General features: G+C 35.7%; 1 protein-coding gene across 6 annotated transcripts in view; it reads right to left on the reverse strand.

Annotated features, from left to right (window-relative positions):
• Nucleotides 1-4,848: 4,848 nt before the first annotated feature.
• Nucleotides 4,849-22,322, reverse strand: part of LOC128030456 (serine/threonine-protein kinase Nek11) — a 70,553-nt gene continuing 53,079 nt past the window's right edge. For 5 of the 6 annotated variants that reach the window (XM_052618112.1, XM_052618113.1, XM_052618110.1 and 2 more), the window contains 4 exons: nucleotides 21,370-21,509; nucleotides 16,117-16,177; nucleotides 13,482-13,578; nucleotides 4,849-6,319 (listed from right to left, as the gene is read on the reverse strand). In XM_052618112.1, coding sequence (XP_052474072.1) covers nucleotides 6,112-6,319; nucleotides 13,482-13,578; nucleotides 16,117-16,177; nucleotides 21,370-21,509 — 506 coding nt within the window. In that variant the 3' untranslated portion in view covers nucleotides 4,849-6,111. Of the gene's footprint in view, nucleotides 6,320-13,197; nucleotides 13,433-13,481; nucleotides 13,579-16,116; nucleotides 16,178-21,369; nucleotides 21,510-22,322 lie in introns of those variants that run through there. The other variant, XM_052618114.1, reaches the window with a different exon arrangement.

Genomic DNA, 22,322 nt, shown 5'->3' on the forward strand with positions numbered 1-22,322 from the left:
TGTTTTCTGACACTAAAGAAAATCTAAAACATATATATATATACAATACATATATAACTTTTAACTTTTGAATGCAAAGCATGCAGGAAACTAGAAATCAACTGCCTTTCACTTAAAGCACCCAGAAATTATTAAATTAGTTACAACACAAATGGCTGGTTTCATTTAATCAGTTTTTAAATGGATTCATATCAATGAAATTGAGCTGTGTCAACATGTTTTAAATGTAAGATGTATTAGCTCATTGAAATTAAGCAGATTTTTTTTAAGCGTTGAGTGAAAGTATGATAACTAGTGTTAGTAAACACATTTTTTAAATCAGTTCCTCAAGTGTGCATTTATACCAGTAAACTAATGTAATGTAACAGCAAACCAGCTCATTGCCTCCAATACCAGAGCAAATAATCTGCCAGATCTCCAGTAATTCACACAGAAATAAACAATATAATGTTGATAAATATGCAGTACATTCAGTTCTATACTGAGAGGTGGGTAAAATTACACGGCCATGGCTCCTCCAACAAGTTATTGGAAAAAAATTAATGGAAACAGAGTATGCAGTCCATACACACTCTCTCTCTCTGTACAAGGAACCATTCATTATCTTCAGTGTTCCTGGTATTATGGTAATGGCTACAGTATATGCCTCATTGCACTTGGTCAGGGTTGATGAGAACAAGCAATATAAGGTACAACAGTGTTGTGTGTTACGGCCATAGCGCACTGAACGCTCACTCTCCAACCGATGCTGATGAGACAAAGAGGCAGGCAGAGGAACACAGAGATGAGTCATAATCGCTGGATATACCGGTCCAGCATCAGGATCAAGACCTGATCGTCTGGCTGGAAACCTCAACAATATTTATTCCTTCAGACAGTATGTTGACTTACAGACTCCTGGATGTACTGACCTCTGCAGCTGGTTTAGCTTTGAGAGTTTGAAGTTAGTCTGACTTTCAGTAATTACAGAGTCTCATCTACATTGCAGCTTATTCTAAAAATGAAATCGGTACTATAACCATTTCATTTTAAAATTTGAATCAGTAGACTTTTTTTAATTGATTGACAAAAAACAGAATATGATTTTACATTTAATGTAAATAATAGTAACACTTTATAAAAGAGTTCCATTATTAATAATTGTTAGTTAAAAAACAGGGGTTTATTTTTTTAGTTCATGCTAGCTCAGGTACAATACATCATATAAACAGATTATAATATAAACAGCTTTTGATTTTAATAGTGTATTAGGAAATGTTGAAATTAGCATTATATAAGGCTAATTATTAGTTAGTTAACGAATGTAGTTTACTATGTTAACAAATAAAACCTAATTGTAAAGTGTTATTATAGTGAAATATTATTACAATCTGATATAATGGTTTTCTATTTTAAAATATTTGAAATGTAATTTATTTCAGGGATGGCAAAGTTGAATTTCAACAGCCATTACTACAGTTTTCAGTGTCACATGATTATTCAGAAATCATTATAATATGCTGATTTGTTGCTAAATAAAAATGTATTATTATTATCAGTATTGAAAGCTTAATATTTCTTTGGAAATTGTGATACATTTTGTTCAGGATTCTTTAATGAAAAGAAAGTTAAAAAGTACAGCATTCATTTGAAATAGAAACATTTGGTAACATGATGTATGGCATCAGCTGTCCCTTATACAGTATATTTACTCATTTCACAAGCAACTATAAAATTCTAAATAGTTTCAGAAAACCTAAAGGAAGTCTTAAGTACATGCACCAATTAGTTGAAATATACACGAGGACTATACAGTGCAAAATACGAAACTGTAATAAAAAACAACAACATTAATGCGATAAAGACTCCCGGAAGGCCAGATCCCCTGCTGCAAGTTATCCTTCAAATTAGTCATCACCATCATTATCAACAAAAACAACAACTTTGAATGCATTTCGAGTGTGTTTTAATATCAGCCTCAATTAAAGCACCAACTCCAGTGGTTGGGAAAAGTGGGTCAAATTGAAGAGCAGTCTCTACAAGATTGGAACTGTCGCAAGCTCTCCACCGCCAAAATATCAATTAATTTATCCATTGGAAGCCAGAAACCTGCTGAGCTGAATACTAATGTAGCTCACAGAGGGCGGGCACACGAAGGCACAGACCCAGAATTCCCAGGGCATCAGGAGCTGGTAAGGACTACTGGATCCAGCAGCGATTTATACTGAGCTGCATTCACTGTGTAGGTGTGTGTTTGATTGCAGAATCTAAAGGTGGATTCTCCTCAGAGATTTAAAGGAGACCATCTCTTATTCAAAACCTGTTCTTTAATCGGGTCCCTGCACCTGCGCCCAGCGTGGCTTCTTTAGCAAGTCATCAAGCACTAACTCAGGAAAGTACCACAATTTATTGAACTAATTATACATGAATCTTTACTGGCAAACTTACAGCTGGGGATCAGCTTTGTAGTGTTTGGCATGCAATAAAGGTTTCTGCCTATGTGCTTTTCAACTGCATCAAAAGTATCTTTCTTGTTCTTTGATACTGTTAATCCTGCAAATAAAAGATTCCCAGATAAACAGATTTGGAAAAATTTTGCATCACATCACAATAATCCACAAGTAATCTACAAATCCTCTTTTATCAAAATCAACAGACACATTTGTTTCCACTTGTAAACATTGCTTGATCTGTGCATATTTCTCTCCTGATTCAGACAAGATGACTTTTTCACTGAAGAAAGCAATATTATGAGTCATGTGTTTTTTTGTTTTTTTTTTAAGTTAAGCACATCTTAATGATGAACTTTTTTATAACAGATACTCATTTTTCACTTTACACACTAATGGACTTGAGTTGTATGGATTACTCTGTTGCAATAAACATAGTAGATCGTTTTCAATTAATTACATTTGCTTTGCAATGGAATGTTTTATATATGAACTCACTTTGTATTTAAAATAAAAACATTTTAACTACATTTTAATTCAGTTTAAATAGATTTTACTTATCATTGTCATTTAATACTTCTAATGAAAATAAGAGAAAATGTTTATGTTTATGTTTCATGAGTCTTAACATTTTTGTTGTTTCATGTTTAATCAATATATATTGTATACTGTTTAAATATTTGGTATAATTTTTTCTTGTCAACTAAAAAATGTTATGTATCTAAATATGAACAAAAATTCTATGTCATATTAGTAAAATTGACTAAAATGAATATTTATTAATATGACATGCCAAAAAATGAAATAGACAAAAACTATGTCAGGTAGAATACATAAGGTACAATTCAAAGATTTGTGCATTAAAGGCGCAATATGTAATTTTTCTGCTTTAAAAATAGCAGAAATCACTATATCTATATATATTTTTTAGTTGTGTACTTAGATTATCCTGACAGTTTCCACGAACTTTCAAATCCGGAGAAAATTATAGTTTAATTAGAAGACACGGCATGTTTCTTTATTTCCATTTTGTCGCCCGTCTATGGCGTCATATAAACTTTGACCCCTCTAGTTTATCTAACTTCCTGCGGAACCGCCAAATACAAAGGTGAACAGAAGCAAAGACGAGACGAAGAAGAAAAAGTAGTGCATTATGGCATTAGGACTGCCTATGCATAGGGCCCAGGATCTTGTGCAGCACCCCAGGTCACACTTATTTGTAAATACAGCAGTCAATCACTGTCAAACTGTTAAAACTATACTTATTGTACCATATCTCTTCCGGAGTATTCATTTCATAAACATTTTTTTTTTCTTGTTTGACTGGAAGCACAAGCAGCGAATCCCTCGCGACATCTGTCATTGTCCATGACAATGCCCTCGTCTCTCTCCATTCATGACATATCAGTAAAGCACAACATGATAAGGTGTCTGATAACACAGTCACGGTAATGAGACAGCGTTGATATGACCACAACACCAACTAAGGACAAAACAATGGATGTTTGGCTATTGTAGCTCTCTGAACAAAGCTTTGTTTTCTCACATGTGGAAAGGTGAGCACAGTAGGAGGACGTGGGGTACACGGTTTATACTTGAGGGCAAACTGGAACGCCATTTAAAAAGTGTAAATGAGAGTTAACAAGCACAGCATGACGGCTCAAGCACAGCTATGAACTTGATGTGCTAAAATGCGCTGTGGATTTCTGCTGATGCCCAAAATAAAAAAAATTGCAGAAAATGTAATCACCCTAAGGCCATCCAAGATGAAGATGGGTTGGTTTCTTTATCAAAAAAGATTTGAAGAAATTTAGCATTACGTTACCCAACATTGTATCCACTGCAGTGAATGGGTGCCATAAGAATGAGAGTCTAAACAACTGATAAAAACATCACAATAATCCACAAGCAATCCACATGACTCCAGTCCATCAATTAACATCTTGTGAAGTGAAAATCTGAGTGTTCGTGTTTTTATGGTGTATAGCCAGAAGTGACGGTTTAAAGTTTAAGAATCCTTATTTATCGATTTGTTTCTTACAAGCATGTAGGTTTTGACTTAATTAATAAATGAACTGAAGTCATGTGGATTACTTGTGGATTATTGTGATGTTTTTATCAGCTGTTTGGACTCTCATTCTGACGGCACCCATTCACTGCAGAGGATCCACTAGTGATGTAATGCCATGTTTCTCCAACATTTCTCTTCATCTCACACACAAACCTTGAACTTTCATTGTAATGGTGTAGTAATCCATCACGATGACTAACAGCTAAACATACATTATCTGATAATATCAGTGCTGGCATTGTGAAAACACTCTTCAGAGAGGAGTTTGGATTATCTTTAACATGGAAAAAACAACAACATTCTTACATTCAAGCAAGAAAAAGTAGATCAATTTAATGAATGTCTCGCTTCAGTGATAAAAACAGAACAATAGAGAAGGCTGACTGAGCGCTGGAGTCCTTGTGTCTCAGTGTTTTCTACTATTGATCTTGTACCGTTTCATTTTACTGCGCACACTAACTTCTGAGCTGTGAGAAATCAGCCAATTTTTGGTGAACAGACACCATAAAACAAGTCGATTAAAAACTGTAATCATAAAACACCAGGGGTTTCCACAAAACAATGAAAAAATGTTATATGTCAGTGCAGTGCAGTTCTTTTAAACCTGTAAGAAGTGAAAGAATGAACTAGTGAAAGACCCATCAGAAGTTAAAACGAATATTAAGCAAAAAACATAAAACATACTCATATGTGTACAGTGTGAACACAGTAAAGGGCATTTCATTTTTTTGCACAGGTCTCAAACTCAGGATAGTACATAAATAAGCAAAACAATATATTACCTTAAATAACATTTCAACATTTGTATTTATTTATATTTACAAGGACAATGTGTATAGACCTAAGTACCTAATCTTTATGAAATATGACTTGAATGCATCACACATCATAAATATCAGAGTTCTGTGCAAACAGAATTGAATAAAGAATGGCTTTCAATTCTAACTCAATCCTGAAATTGAACTTACATAGCAAACAGAATGTAGCATTGTGTTTTGAGTTTAAAGGAAGTGTCGTTTTTAATGATACATTTTTACATTCTTTTGAACTATTTCCAGTATGATTTAACCATAAACACACAACATATGAATACATTTCCATAAGTTGATACATATAAACATCAAAACATGTACATATGAATGAATCAACATATGAATACATTTCCATTCTTTTTAATGGAAATGACCCATATTTCATTATATTTAATTAATTAACTTATATTTTACAGATGATAGTGGAGTGCATGTTTTAAAGGAAGACAGTGGAGTGCACGTTTGATGCCAAAATGCATGAATAAAAAATAAAACATCTTGTGGTGCTGTAATTCTGTTGTTCAGAATAAAAATGTGTAAATAGTTTTTACAACATTACACTTTAGATTAGTTTAGATATTCAGGCTATATGTCTACTCAGTAAGAATATATATATATAATGTTTTGTTATTTTTTCTTACTGGTCAGACATATAGCCTGAATTCTGCACAACCCTTATAAAGGATTTGCACTCACACAATATGAAGTTGCATCATATGTGGATCTTGAAAGTACATAAATTGATCTATATAGTTGTTGACGGATAACATCTGTGAGTGTGTGTGTATCTGCTTCATTGTTATCTTATTACAGTGTTTTCCTGTGCCGCCACAAGCAGCTCTTCATAATAAAGAAGTTGATCTACTTCAAAGCAATCACCGGGCTTCTCCACCAGCTGGATCAGAGCCTGTCTGATGCTCTCTTCACTCTCCTGCCTCTGCCTGGCCTGCTTCAGATAGTTATAGACCTTCAGGAACACCTCCTCTCCTAGCTTCAGACACACCGACCTAAAAGACCACATTTCAATTTACAATTAAATAAGTCCAAATAACCCAGTTCACATTTATAAAGGACTTGCAAAAGTCTCAAGACTCAAAAGCAAGGAGATTTCTGGAGTTCCTGTTCTAAAGCATTCAGTTTCTCAACTATGTGGGACAAGTGGATGCATCCAAGCGGGACCTTGCCCCCTGACAGGTGTTGGGTTTGTGAGGCATCAGGCATCATGAATCACGTCCTCATGTCAATGTCAGTGAGATCTCCAACGGCACCTTTGGACCCCTCAGCAAAAGCAGAACAGCCCATCACAAACACACACACACACACACACACACACACACTATACATAAGGTGAAATATGTCCACAGCTGACAGACCAAAAACAGAACGTTTTTCCTTTTCCTTCAAATGGGGCCTTTGTGAATAAGTCCATTCAGTGTGAAACAGTGGGATATCTGAATGATTTTCTCAAAATTGATAATCTAGAAATCTAAGAGACAGTACAAGGTAATGGTCCAACCGAGCTCAACAGTGAAGGTCAGATAACAGAAGTTAATGTAATTCATTAAATCCTGGTATATCTGGAATTGTCATTCTTATGAGGGATAGAGCCACAGAAATCAGGTTTCTTCTTGTCTAAGGAACTCAATTGATTTGGAGTTTACAAGACAGAGCGTTTCATTGTTCTGGACACTGTAACATATGTGACGTAAAGTGTGAAAAGCTGATGGATTGCTGGCCGCAGTAGCTCAGAGGTTTCTGCTGCGGTATCATCTGACAGGGTTCAGACGTACAAGGTTTTGGTTATCTTCACTCAGTACCCAAAAGCCAAATATAAAGCCATCAGAGGATGTGGAAAGAACAAGGAATGAAAGAGACAGCTGGAAGACATGAACAATATCCCCCCTAAAAAGCCAATTAAAAGAAACACAAGGGGTCCAGATGATGTCGTGTCTATCTTTTTGTGTCAGTCCATCTGTAGCAAACCTCTAAGCTTAAGAAGTTCAGAACTACATGAGCAGCATCTTGAGGCATTGAGGCCTTGTACTAATGTGACCATTAAATTAAAATTAAATGTATGCATTTAGGAGATGCTTTTATCCAAAGTGACTTACAGTGCATTCAGGCTATCGATTTTTACCTACCATGTGTTCCCATGTTGCGCTTCATAGCACAATGCTCTACCACTTGAGCAACAGGAACATTAATTAATGGTGTCATTGCTAAAGCTCACAAAAGCAGGCTCTTCTGACAGTATAAAGAACTGTGACCGTGTTCTGGCTTTTTTAACACCACAACAACAACAAAAAAATCTCTCAACAGGTTAAATCTTTTTAACAAGTACAAAGATCTGTATGATTCAGCTGGGCATTTACAAATAAATATATGACTAGTGTGGTTGTTTCTGAGACTAGCAAGCAAGGGCATAATGTATAACATATTTAGATTTTCTTTTCAAGCATTATACCAAACATATCTAACTATGTACCCGTATTTTCCGAACTATAAGTCGCACTTTTTTCATAGTTTGGCTGGTCCTGCGACTTACAGTCAGGTGTGACTGTAAGAACCAAGAGAAAACATTACTGTCTCCAGCCGCGAGAGGGCGCTCTATACTGCTCAGTTCTCCTGTAGTCTACACTGAAGACACAGAGCGCCCTCTCGCGGCTGTAGACATTAATGTTTTCTCTTGGTTCTTGGGTCTAAATAAATGCGACTTATAGTCCAGTGTGACTTAAATATTTTTTTCCTCATCATGACGTATTTTTGGACTGATGCGACTTATACTCAGGTGGGACTTATAGTCCGAAAAATACGGTATGTGGAGCGTACTTAAAATTAAATTAAATTATAGGCTTTATATACACTAAATTCGGTGGAATTAAAAATTCGAAAACCACACTGAAAACATGGGATTCAAAACAGATGTAAATAACAAAAAATATTATGTTGTGTGTTTTTTTCATCATTTAAAAATGTACATAAAAAGTACAGGTGTACAAAATGCTTGTCAATTTAGCTTTTCCCCCACATATTTATGCTGAAAATATCATTTATAATCAAATGTATTAAAATAGAAGCTATTCACTAGTGGTCTCAGACTCAAATCAACATGCTCTATGAAAACAAGTGAACTCAAACTGTGTGATGCCTGTGGTTCTTTTCAAATAAAAAGTATGAATGTTTCTCCTCATGCCCACGAGAAGAAAAATGAGCCCTTGATGAAATCTTTGACTTTCCATTTGCAATTTTTATCTGTATAACAACACATTTCATGTAACATATACAAATAATTTAATGGAAAAGACACCCCCTGTTGACAGTTTGAGTCTTCTTGACCCCTAAGTTTTGTTTTCATCTTAACTTTTAACAACTTCCAATTAATGTTACTGGTACAGATTCAGTGTGGACCTGGTCTTGACATATCACATCTGTGCTGCCTTTTTCCTGAGTCTGATTTGTAAAAAGACAAAATATAAGCCCTTGAGCCTAAAAGGGACCGCTACAGTCTTTACAGAAAGAGAAAGTGACATGGAGTTAGAGAAATACTGAACTAATTAGCATGTGAATAGTATATTTAGCAATGATGAGCTGATAGGGTGTGCATCAGTTCATTATTCCAGTTAGAATCTGGATTGGATTTCCTGATGCCATTTCTGGCCCCCACACACAAATGTGTAAATGTCAGTGTTGTTATACTAAAACAAAAACAATAAATGTAACTGAAAAATTTTAATAAATCTGAAATAAAATAATATGAAAATAACTCAAACTTAAATGAAAAACAAACTAAAATGTAATCAAATTTAAATGAAAACAAATTATAAAATAATGAAATAAATACAAGTATATATTGCATATAACTCTAAAAACACTAAATGATTATATTAGCAATGTGCCAAATTTTGCATCTACAAAAACTCCAATAACTTTATTCATTATTTCATTTAATTTCATATATGTATGTTTGTATGTATATAAACTCGGGTATTTTCCAGGAGGATACCTGTTGTCACCACTTCTCATTAGTTCTGTTATTGCTGTTTTAACATGATATAACAGGTCACCTGAGAGTGTCGACTGTCAACAGGGAAAGTTGTGCCTGGAGGCTGACAGCAGTCATATTTTCAGTCATATCACACAGGTGTCAGCAGCTGCTCGTGCTGAGGAATGACAGGACGGTGGTGGCTGGCTTCAGTGAGCACAATCCTCCTGCCTGCTCCATCTTCTGCAGTAATGGGGAGTGGGATATGAGCGTGTGCGGTCTGGGATTAAATCGATTGTACCCTCTGCTCACTTCAGCGTGAGGTAATTGCTGTCTCCTTGTTTCCATGCTCCCCTGCGTTTCACTGTGACTCTGGAAGTTTGAGCACTCCAGCATGGTTAAATGGAGAGAGCAAATTATTTGACTTTATGAACTGCATGGAATATACGCATGATTTAATTTGCACAAAGTGATTTTAAAGTGGCACAACATGAGGAGGTTATGGAAATGTCATAATTAATAGTGAAGACTATGCAAAAAAATTAAATAAATAAAAATAATAATAATAAAATATATATATTTATTTGAAATCATTAAAGTACCATGATAAAAATGTAAAAAAGCATTTTTTTTTTATCATCCTAAAGGTCAGAAAAGTTACACATATTATTATTTTGTTGTAAGTTTGTTCAACTCAAAAGTAACTCAACTGAATGAACCAATTTACAGAGTAAGAGAATTTGACCTGTTCAGAACTAGAATCTGCTTGCACATGTTTATACTTTATTTATTCTGAAAGAAAGAAACTGGAGCGGAGTGGAGCTGCACAATAACTAAACTGAGATGCATTATAAACATCTTTTTTATGAAGGACAAAGCTAAGTATGCTAGTCTTAAAGTTTAAGACAGTGAAAGGAGAGCAATCAGACCCCTCTGTTATAATGACTCACGACTTTGTCAAGAAGCCAGAAATAAAGACAATAATAACTGAGAGACCTTTGAGATCACAACAACCAACCCTCTTCAACGCTGTTGTCTCTAAGTCAATTTCAGACAGTGCTTTCACATAAGAGAGGCGTTCATTTCTAAGTTGTCAAACTTGTGGCAAACACACACACACATACACACACGTACATGCACATAGTCCATTTCCAGCTGATTAGTGGTGGTATAATCAAGGCTGAGCTGCAATCAGCATGATAAACACAGCTCTCCGCCCGCCCCTCCACTTCCTGGCCAACCGGAGTCTCTTTCATTTGCAATCACCACGCTCCGTTCTTCTATAGAGAGCTCCCAAACCCTGGGAACCTCCTCAACAACAAAAGCATAATGACTTACAAGCAGCTACTGCTCTGGGCAGTTACTTCGACAGCTCAGACGTTTCTGTGCTTGCTCTGATAAAAGAGGACCTATATCTCAGTGAATGTACGCTTCCTGCTGCAGCTTTGATCAGCTATTTCGAGAGGCTTAATGAGCTGCAGTCAACAAACAGGTCCTACATAACAATCAACAGAAGATGCAATACCATACATTAACACGTTTGAGAGAACTCATGTGTCCTGCAGAGATGAGCTACAGTAGGTGAAGCAGTAGAGTGTTATCATCATCAAACAACATCAGAAGACGCTTTTGGTTTCAGATATACCCTTGAGTGCTGTCCTCGAGGTTATTCCCAAATGCACATACTGTATAACATACTGAAATCTAAAGAGCACAATGAAAGCATTTTTACTGACAAAAAGGCTGACTCAAGATGATTCAGTCTTTTCAAAGGAAAAGCACGCTGGTCTTCAAATGGGGGCGTGGGTTCAAGTCTCACATCTGACAAGTGACTTTTAGAGGAAATTAATTTGGTTAAAATAAAATCCAAATGAGCTGATATATGCACTGTCAGGGGCATAAGCCCAGAATAAGTTTAAAAGCATCTGTTGCTTTCAACATCAAGATTTTAAGATTAAATTATTAAACATTCAATGACAGTATAATAGTTATAGTCTGATAACATCTGGTGACCCAGTATTATGTGTCCTCATGACGAGATGTGTTATTTTGAAATAAAACTAAAATGATTTATATTGTTATATATTGTTTAAAACGTAAAACATTAATAAAAATGTAATAAAAACTTTTGCACACAGTTTCAATTGAGGGACTGAGAGCTCTCGGACTAAATCTAAAATATCTTAAACTGAGTTCCAAAGATAAACGGAGATCTTACGGGTTTGGAACAACATGAGGGTGAGTTATTAATGACATAATTTTGCTATTTGGGTGAACTAACCCTTTAAAAACGCTTAATTTTAAAATAAAACAAAAAAATAAAACAAATATAAATTATTTGTTATTTTTCTACACTTCAATGTTTTGTGAAAACTTTTTTTCTTCAGATTTAGAATCAGCCTGCACCTGCATACACCTGAGAACTTCTTCACTCCGAAAGAAAGAAGTGGAAGCTGAGTAGAGCTGCATCTGGAGGAACAAGACTGTAGACTGTGTAGGGAAAATGCAGCTGTTGTAAATTGCTACCTGTGCTCTCCTTCTCCCTCCTCCTCTTCTTTACAGTCTTATGAGACTTGGAGAGAGGGAGCTGACAGCCTCTAATTCCTGCCTTCGCACGAAGAGCACTTCTGTTATTAATATCTTCAACCCACACTCAGTAGCAGAGCTACAAGCCCGGCTGCCGTCGGGGAAGGTTCTGCAGTCATGCTGAAGGGAAGACAGAGGACTCTAGCAAGCTTCTACTGGAGGATGGAGTGGCATGGGACAGAATGCTATGGTAAAGTATGGTACATTAGGGCAGGAGTTTCAAAGCTGGGTTCTAGTGACCCCCAAGTGGAATACAAAAAAGATTATAATAATATCCAAAAAAGTAAGATAAAATCTACCAATTTTATTCTATTGACAGCCATTGAAAAACAATGCTGTTTTGTACATACTCTAATGGTCTCTTGGAAAAAGATCATATTTATATGGTTATTATTTTCTTATGTTTCTCAATGTACAGCATAATTCTATCTTTGTCAAAGAAAATAGAAAACCATTCAAAAGCTTGGGGTTGTTAAGATTTTTTTGTTTGTTTGTTTTTGAAAGAAGTCTATTATGCTCACCAAGGCTGCATTTAGTAAATCAAAAATGTAATATTTTGAAATATTACTTCAATTGAAAATAACTGTTCTCTATTTTAATACATTTTAAAATGTAATTTATTCCTGTGAAGCAAAGCTGAATTTTCAGCAGCAATCATCTTCAGTGTCTTCAGTGTCACATGATTCTAATATGATTTGGGCCTCAAGAAACATTTCTTAAAAATATAAATGTTGAACATTTTTTTATTGTATTATTTGCTGCATAATACAGTTCTCAGGTTTTGTTGAATATATAAAGTACAAAACAGCATTTACTTATAACACTGTAAATGTCTTTACTGTCACTTTTGATCAGTTTAATGCAGCCTTGCTGAAGTATTACAAAAATATCATCTGACTGACCCAGCTTTTGCAGGGAATAATTTGTTGCTCTTGTACAAGCTCTTGTTGTTCTACAACTTAGGAAATAAGAAAAGAAGCTGAAGGTTATCTATACAGAAGATGACAAACATGAAGTCCTGAGGAAAAATGGAAAAGCATCTGTGTACAATAACCTGAAAAATAGTTAATTGGCTTTATGTATCATAAATGACATTCCAAGCAGAACCTCATATTAAAATGTACCTATAGAAACACATCACAGGGAGGATTATTGGGTTACTAACACAGCAGGAGCAGATATTGATACACACAACGGTGTACAAAAGGACCATAAATATTCATTTTTGTGTTTTCAGACATTTGTTCATGTTTGGAAATGCTGTCCAGAGGCCTCCAAATTTAATTTTGAATTCATATAATGCTCATACCATTCGCATTTAATGCTTGAATTGACATTTTTATTCAAAATTACATTTTTCATCAGTGATGCACTTCGCCCATGTTTGGCACCCGATGATACAGCTATTGTACTATTTCTAATAAATCATCAGAGGAGTTCAGCATCTGGCTCATGCTAGTTTTAGCTGTGAGCCACACATCTGCTCAGCCCTGAGAAAATCTGACTCGGGCTTTAGGAATGACAGAGAGGCAGGGTGGGCTTTTAGGAGCTTCTGGAGCAAGAAAAGCAGATAGTGAACAGGTTAAGGATGACACACTCACTCTCTCATGCGCTGTATTCTGCCCTCAGCCATGGATGTATTGATGCTACTCACTCCTAGAGAACCCAGCTGAGGCTTCTGTTCCTCTGCTTCAGCTCCTGAAACACAGGAACAGTGCATATACAATATCAGATAACCGTTTGGACCAACTTGATTGATGACTTTATGCTAAAATGCTTGAAATTTGTAAACTACTATAAATTGGCCTATACATATAAACACTGTGTATAATTAAATAAATATATTTTAATCTGTCTTTTTTTTCCAGTTCACCGAAAATTCTGTTTCAAATAAATGCAGTTCTTTTAACATTCTATTCGTCAAAAAATGTAATATATATAAATATATAAAGCAGCACAACTGTTTTCAACATTGATGATTATAAGAAATGTTTCTTGAGCAGCAAATCAGCATAATACAATGATTCCTGAAGGATTGTGTGATACTGAAGATACTAAATTCAGCTTTGCATCACAGGAATAAATTACATTTTAAAACCCATTCAAATAGAAAACCATTTGAAATTTATTTTACATTTTAATCTCTCACAATATTACTGTTTTAACTGTATTTTCGTAAATAATAAATGCACCCTTGGTGATCATGAGCAACTTCTTTTAAAATCAATTTTTAAAAATCTTACCAACCCCAAACTTTTGAACAGTAATGTATGCACAGTGTACACACACACACACACACACACAAATGAGGGCATCGGAGTGCAAAAATGTGGCCTTTTTTATTCAGTTTATCATACAGAGAAATAAAGTACAGCTCTATGCTGCCTATGATGCAGGGATGCTGGAGAATAATAATAAAAAGAAAATCATAAACAACCAAAACAGTGCATCTACTCCAGTTCAATAAATAAATCTGCAGGTTTATAATGAATGTTTATGAGTAAGTCTCTAATAAAAAGGCCTTTTTATGGCAGAATATTACAGAGCTTACTACTTGCTTGACATCGCAATTAGAGAATAACAGAGGATAATAAGCACCAGGGGAAGATATTTTACATAAATAAATACATAAAGATAATGGTTAAAGCTTTAGCTACACTTTTATGCAGAGATGTGATAGTGAAGCTCAAGAAGAAAGCTGCATTTCTGAGCTGTCAGCCACAGTGGCATGTGTGTTATGGTTCACCAAGCCAAACCAGATTGTGTGTGTGTGTGTGTGCGTGCATTTGTTTCACCAGGTGAAGAGGAGACACAAAAATCATGATTCAGACCACCCTGTGTATTGTGTTGAGTACTATGTCAAATGTTTGTTTGTATGTAAATTGTCACTGCTGATCTGTTAGCAGCATAATCATTAGATGAATAAAAAAAGTAATTAAAAGAACACATTAATCTATCTTTTGAACCACAGTTTAGTCAGATAATTCATGATGAATGCTCCACCTGAAATCAAATCTACTGCTACTCACTTTGAACCAAAAAACTATTTTTTCTTCTCCATTTTTCAATCTATACTCTTTCTTATGGCTGAGCAAATCTGACATTCATTGTGTTGACAAGGTGGTTGGAGAAAGAAAGGAGATAAGGTAAGACCAACCCTGAGCTCATATTACCCATCATGCATTGACCTAACATTGCTATCATTCATCTTACTCTACAGATAAGCTGAGTTCAGAAGTGAGGAGTAACATTTTCATTACAGGAGATAGGAGGATTGGTGAATAGTGTATTGTTATTATATATGGCCTAATCTGTCTGGCCATTTTTGTGAATAACAGACTATCGAGAAATGAAGATATCAGCATGCATGAAAACACTCACAAATAAATGCTAACTCAAGCTGATATATGCAAACACTATTCACAATGGTCTCAAACAGCAAAGACACTTAGAAATGAATTAATGCCATTGCATTTGATAACAAAACCAAGCAGCATGTAAAGAAATGCAAAAGAGCATACTTTTTAAACCAAACATTTCACAAAAATACATTAGGGTGCCAAAAATGAAATGATTTAATAATAATATTAAGTATGGGTTAATAAATTTGCACATTTATTCTAGATAGAATGTGGTCATTTTTAGAAGGGATAAATAGCCAGGGATTGATGTGATCCAAAATGGCAGTTTATATAAAGCATTTGAAACCTAAGATAATGAAATAAGCCAGGAAAGAGACTGAGAGCAGGACATAAATACTCTAGTTCTATTGACAAGGAAATGCACAGAACTTATCAGATGTGGTCAGGGCCTGTAAATAGCCTCACATGAATGACCTAATCAATGTCACCATGGCTTCAAGTGGCTTCCTGACATTCTCACCTCAGAGTCATCAGGAACAAGCAAAAAATTCCTCAGCATCACACACAGAGGGGTGAAACTGGCAAATGGGTCATTCATTCTACGTGTATGGAGCTAAATGAGCATGCTCACATGTCTTTAGAGGAATGTAGCATTTTTACAGGCCCTTGACCTTTAATAAGCAGTTCTGTGTCTGCTCACTGACCTTTCATGGAATTGGCCAGTCACTATTGGAGAAAGATGTTATATATCTTACACCTGCCATTGGGTTTGTATAAGTACACAGGCCTATCATAAAAAAATGCTGGATTAATTTATGTTTTATGCATATATCTTCATAGAATGATTGGGAAATAAAATAATATAAATACTCACCAACCAATTCACCATCCAGAACATTCTCCATGTGTCTGATCATGGCTTCCAGGTCACTGTCCTGTGATACACAAGACACACAAGAAGGGGACACATTCAGGCTGAAACACACCTTATGTTCCCTCTGGCCTACATACAGAGACATTATAATATTAGTGGAAAATATAGGGCTGAGAGGGCACTGCCTTCGTTTAGATCAATTCCCTAATGTCAGTCTAGCCACACGGGTCCTGAAATACAGGTCCTATAAACACCATTCCGGATCAATGGGTCTCCCGTTTGAAATGATAACATGACCTAGAGAGAGGAATTGGAACCATGATAAAGGGAATCTGAAGGGTTTTATACTCCCTTGAGACATTCACCTTGTTAAGATGAAAGCCTCTAAGATTGACTGAGTGAGTCTGGAGCAGGGCTAAAGGTCCATCAGCAACATAATAAGGTGCACTTTTTTGGACTTTAAAGAAATAATCCCTCCTAAAATATATTCACAATTTTACCATTTAAAAAAAAATAATCTCATTGAAATCCCCAAAAGTATATATATATATATATTCAAAGGATTGTTTTTCCTATGAAACATGAATTAACTTTTCCACCAAACCATTATTTCCCCTACATCTCATTTATGATTATCTCACTCAAAATTACCTATTTTTTTTTACATAAACATTCATCACACCAGATAAGTTTTTTATTGTTGCAAAACATCATATTTCATCATGAAATGATCATTCATAAAATTCATAAAAGTAAACAATTATTAAAGTATAATTATTATTATTTATTTTACAGTTATACACAAATATAATTGCCAACATTTTTTACAATACTTTTTTGTATGTAAAATGTAAAAGTTAATAAAATAATTTTTTAAAAATAAAATATGGAAATGTTTATAAAGTTTATATATTTATAAATATTTCACTATGTTTAGATTATTATAGTTTTAAAAATGCAATAGATTTTGTTATGCTGGATTTCATATATTTATATTAGTGCTGTCAATCGATTAAAAAAAAATAACTAATTAATCGCACAATTTTTTAAAATTAATCGCGATTAATCGCGATTAATCGCAATTAAAAGACTGAAACTTTTTGGATATGTAAATGTAAAATGTAAATAATTAATGTAAACTCAAGACAAAGAAACTATTTAAATTCAAAATATGATTGTTTATTGGAATTTTTGTTTAACTTGTAACACAGATTTTCTCATGTAAACAACATACCTGCAATAAACCATCAATATCCTCCAAATTAACTGTTGGCTTGAGAGCCATATTTATTACAGAAATAAAAACACAGGCATGTAAGTACCATTTGAATTTCAAAACAATCAATGCCAATAAAAAACAAAAATGATTTCCATGTTGAATTCTAAGTGGACTGCAAAAAAAATTCCAAAGTATAGTCATTGCCAGTGCTTTAAGTGGGCCAGTACGCACCGGTACTCAGTACCGCCACTTCCAAATATAGCTCTTGAGCGTACCGCCACCTCTCCGTGCGCCCAGAACGTGCTTGTAGCGTACCGGTACGCTCATTTGGACATCTGTTTTAATAGAGGTTTTAATCTTTTACCTGCACTGCCGATTTTCAGAGCGCCCTTCACAATGCAAGCTTCCTAATTCATCCCACCCAGAGAGCAGAAACTACATTACCCATTCACCCTTAAGTTATACAAGTGAATAGCGCATGTGTTGCTTTTCCCACTGTTAAGTGTCAACAACTCAACGTGGCCGGAGAAGGTGTGTGAAACTCGTTGTGAGTTATACTAAAGCAAAATCTTGAGTATTTATTGTCTGATAAACATTAAAAACTGTCTGCGGAGGTTGAGTCGTCCTGCAGCCCCCGCTGGCTGTTCATTGGCTGCAGCATCTTTTTTCTAAGTTCTAAAAAAATACCGTAGACGGCAAGGCACAAATTTAGATATTCATTTATCTAATTAATCTATAGCCTATGCACAAAGACAATATTATCTTTTTGTCCCCTTTTTGTTTTAAAGCTTGAGGAAGAGAGAGAGCGCAAGTTGCTGCAGCTGCGAGGAGGACAGTGATGCACGCGTACAGGAGTGATTGACAGTTCGCAGCACTGTGTACAAAAAATACTCCGCTACACAATTATTTCGTTATTTTCGTTTAAGCTTATTAACGTTAGCGTTACAGAAAGGTCTGATTTACGCACTGTTACAGTCATTGTTTTTTGTTTTTTTTTAAACAATGACATTTGAGTTCATGATTTTAATGTTGCTGTTTCTTGTGGCAGACTGAATGAACAGTAATGTTTTATATGGCAGACTGAAGAGTAATCCGGCAGAGTTTTATACTGAAACTTTCCGTCTAAAAGTCCTTCCTTGGTCTTATCCATATTTCTTTGCACGTTGAACACACATAGGCCACAACTGGAAATAAAAAAACTGCAACCGCGTTAATTGCGTTATTTTTTTTTAACGCGTTAAATATTTCAAATTAATCGAATGCGTTAACGCGCTAATTTTGACAGCACTAATTTATATTAAATGTCTGGATCTGGGACATGGATAAAACAATAAAGATATAAAAATGCATTTGAAAAGAAGCAAAGATTAAAGTGCCAACAGATGATGAAGCACAGTATTGAGAACAGGAAAATCATATTCTAACGGTAGTTGTTTTGCAGAAAGCAGGACCTAGATTATTGTGAATAAGACACAAGTACATTGTGTAATAAGGTCAGCCTTTGGGCAGTTCAAGGGTATGAAGCCGTCGGTGCAAAGCACTGAAATCAGAAAAGAAAGAAAAAAAGGTCTGGCTATGTATTATTCTGCTATTTACAAAATGCAATTCTCCTATCCTCAGTTCTGGGGAATCTCAGCCGGTCACGACTGGCAGCACAAACATCGCCACTCCACTCTTACTGTGAGCCAGCTAATTACCAAATATCCACTGGGGCAGAAGTCTATTCCACTCTCTCTTTTGGTTTCATACTTATATCATCATGGTTCTGAGTTTTTGTGTTTTTTTTCTTCCTCTCAATGGTGACAAATAGATTTAATCTCAGCTGGCCTGATCGAATCGTGCAGATGCCTGGTATTGGATTTCCGCTTTAAGAGTCTGCTGAGGTGCACAGTATGTGACCTCTTGGGAGTCCAAATGAGCTCCTGGCTCTTTCACACCTGATCTGAACGTATGTGTTGGCTGTTGAGCTGTTAAACTCAAGCACTACCAAGTTTCTGAAATAATGAGTTTGAGCTTGGCTGAGAAACCCTCTATGGGCAAAATGCATTTGCATAATGCAGACTTTAATACCGCAGACATATTACCTGTACATTAATGATTTCCTGTAGATTTGAGTGCATGTAAGATATTACTGAATTCATCTTATTCTATAGATGAACCTGTTAATGAGGGCTTATTAAGACTTGAGGGGTCATTGAGTTTAGTGTGTGAATAAATCAAAAAGATACTGGAAGGGAAAAGAGAATATTTGAGGAATATCAAACCAACAATGTCCTTGAGCACAGAAGGAGATATGGCATTAGCAATATGGCTAGTGGATGCCGTTTTAATTTTCAGATGTACTGTATACTGTATGAATGTATAAAGGGAAGTGTAAGTAACTGGTCACCATTTAATTGTTTTTCTCCATTAAAAAAAAAAAAAATATTGCATACCCTAGTTCAACTGAAATGGTTGCAATGCAACAAATTAAAAGTAGGTACTTTTGTTTAAAAGTACACACAGTATATAAAGTCTTTAATCTCAATAAAGAAGAAACATTCATTTATTTCAGTTTTTCAACTCAAATTATGAAACTCGTGTATTTAATCAATTCAATGCACACATAATGAAGTAGTTTAAGTCTTGGGTTCTTTCAATTCTAATGATTTTGTGTCACATTTAACAAAAACCCATTTTAAATAGCATTTTGATAATTGTTTTCATATTTGATATTGTTGTCGTAATTATTATTACCTTTAATTATGCATTCAGCTTTTATGACCACACATTAACTTAAAGGGGGGGGTGAAATGCTCGTTTTCACTCAATATCCTGTTAATCTTGAGTACCTTTAGAGTAGTACTGCATCCTTCATAACTCCAAAAAGTCTTTATTTTTATTATATTTATAAGAGAAAGATAGTCTGTACCGATTTTTCCCGGAAAAACACGAGCGCCTAGAGGCGTGACGTGTGGGCGGAGCTAAAGAATCACGAGCCCAGTAGGCTTTTGCGTTGAGAGCGTTTGGAAGCTGTGACACAGATCCAGAGACTGAAATTTAACAAGAGCAGCATCAGCAAAGGCGTCTCTATGTGGTATGCACTGAAACTGTATATATTAGCTTAGCGGTTTTGGAAAATGACTAAGTTCCACTTTATGTCGTCTTCTTTTTTTTTTTTTTTTTTTAAGCTGTACATGTGGAAAGTGCAGTTTGATGACAACATCGCATGTTGTTTACTTGATGTGCTCACGCGCCGATAGCTAAGTTAACAACACAGAGATATTTGAAGCAGTTTTACTCACCGCCTGCGGTTCCAACACACGATCGTGACCCTTTTTCGTTGGGACTGCATTATCCTTAAGAAATAAACGATGTGCAAATCCATCGTCAAACTGGGCCTTGTTTGTAAAACAAACATCTTCGAAATGCAGGGAACAAACACAAACACTTGCACAACTCCGTTGATGCTCTGTAAAAATAAACTCCGTCCACTGGTCCCTTAATGCTGTTTCTCTTTTGGTAATCTGTGCAGGGTTGTCTTGCCCTGGCAACCAAAAACACACTTCTTTTGTGACTTTTCACGACGCTCTCGCTCTGATCAGTGAAGTCTGTTGTGCTCTCATTGCTCTGCTATACGGGAGCGCGCGCTCTTCCGGCAGACGTGCCCTCAGGACCCATATAAGGAAATTCCGCTCCATCTAACGTCACACAGAGCCATACTCGAAAAAAACTTTCCGAAACTTGTGACAAACTGGAAGAGGTTTTTTTGGAACAAAAATACTCCTTCAAACGTACAACTTAATTTTTGAAACTTTGTCCATGTTTAGCATGGGAATCCAACTCTTTAACAGTGTAAAAAACTCAGTATGCATGAAATAGCATTTCACCCCCCCTTTAACATTCGAATTTATTGAGATGCACCTGTATATATTGCATTTTTTGGTTTTGTTGACAGGTGTGTACAAGATTGAGGCAGCACAGAGTTAAATCTATCACACAGTCACACAAGCTGATTGACAAGAGCTTCTCTCGGGCGGCAGATCTCTCCTCACCTGTCCACATGTCTGATAGGAAGGGTTTGTGGGGAGATTATCCTCGGAGTCTTCCTCTCCATCTGAATCTTCCTCCGAGCATGACTCAAATTCATCCACGGAGTAAAATGCCTCTGCCGCCTGAGGATCCTCTGGGATTGCTGAGACGTGAAAAAAAAGCAAAGATTTTAACTGATATTCTGAATTGTTGAGCAATGTTTTGATATGATAGACCTTTATTATTTAAACAAAAAATGTTCTGCTTAATGACACCGGGATCTCTGCCAGTTCCATCTCTGACACAGAAAATACCTCTACACCAAGTACATGTGAACAAATGAACACCGACAACCTCTATCATACACAAGTTCCTGGGCCTGCGACCAAGATGATTACACAGTTTCATGCCTCTCATTCTATTAGACAGCTGCCAGCGACTGGACCTCCACAATCTGAGACACAAAGATGGCAGGAGAGATGGAGAGAGTGTTAGACTGTACTTCACTCTGAGGGATCTCAACAGTTTCATTTTCTTTTGTAGAGCTCTCCATCTAAGATCTATGGACATTTACACCTGCATTTAATGAACAGCTGCCTTACAAAACCAAAAACCAGTGAAAAAAAAAATATATATATAGCTTTGTATTTTTTGAGTTAATAACCCGTAAGGCTAATGTCCTACCACACCATGCTCTATGTTTCAGTCCTGTCTAAACTAGTACTGCTGCATCCCAAAGAAAGTGCATCCTACAATTTAGAATTAAAGAAAAAAGCTCTGAGAACACATTTACATCATACAGCTCTGTCTTATCCAGTAAAGAAGATTAGACATGACAAAGAGCACAAAATGCATTGTACTGCATCACTGTGCAGGAAGCTTCTGCGATTCAGCTCAGTCATTTCAAATGATCATTTGTTCAGACCTCGGCCCTGCCTCATTGACTCTGCTTATGCCTGTTTTATACAAAAACCTC

This window comes from Carassius gibelio, chromosome A16, assembly GCF_023724105.1.
Source record: "Carassius gibelio isolate Cgi1373 ecotype wild population from Czech Republic chromosome A16, carGib1.2-hapl.c, whole genome shotgun sequence".
In the NCBI taxonomy this organism is placed as follows: Eukaryota; Metazoa; Chordata; class Actinopteri; order Cypriniformes; family Cyprinidae; genus Carassius; species Carassius gibelio.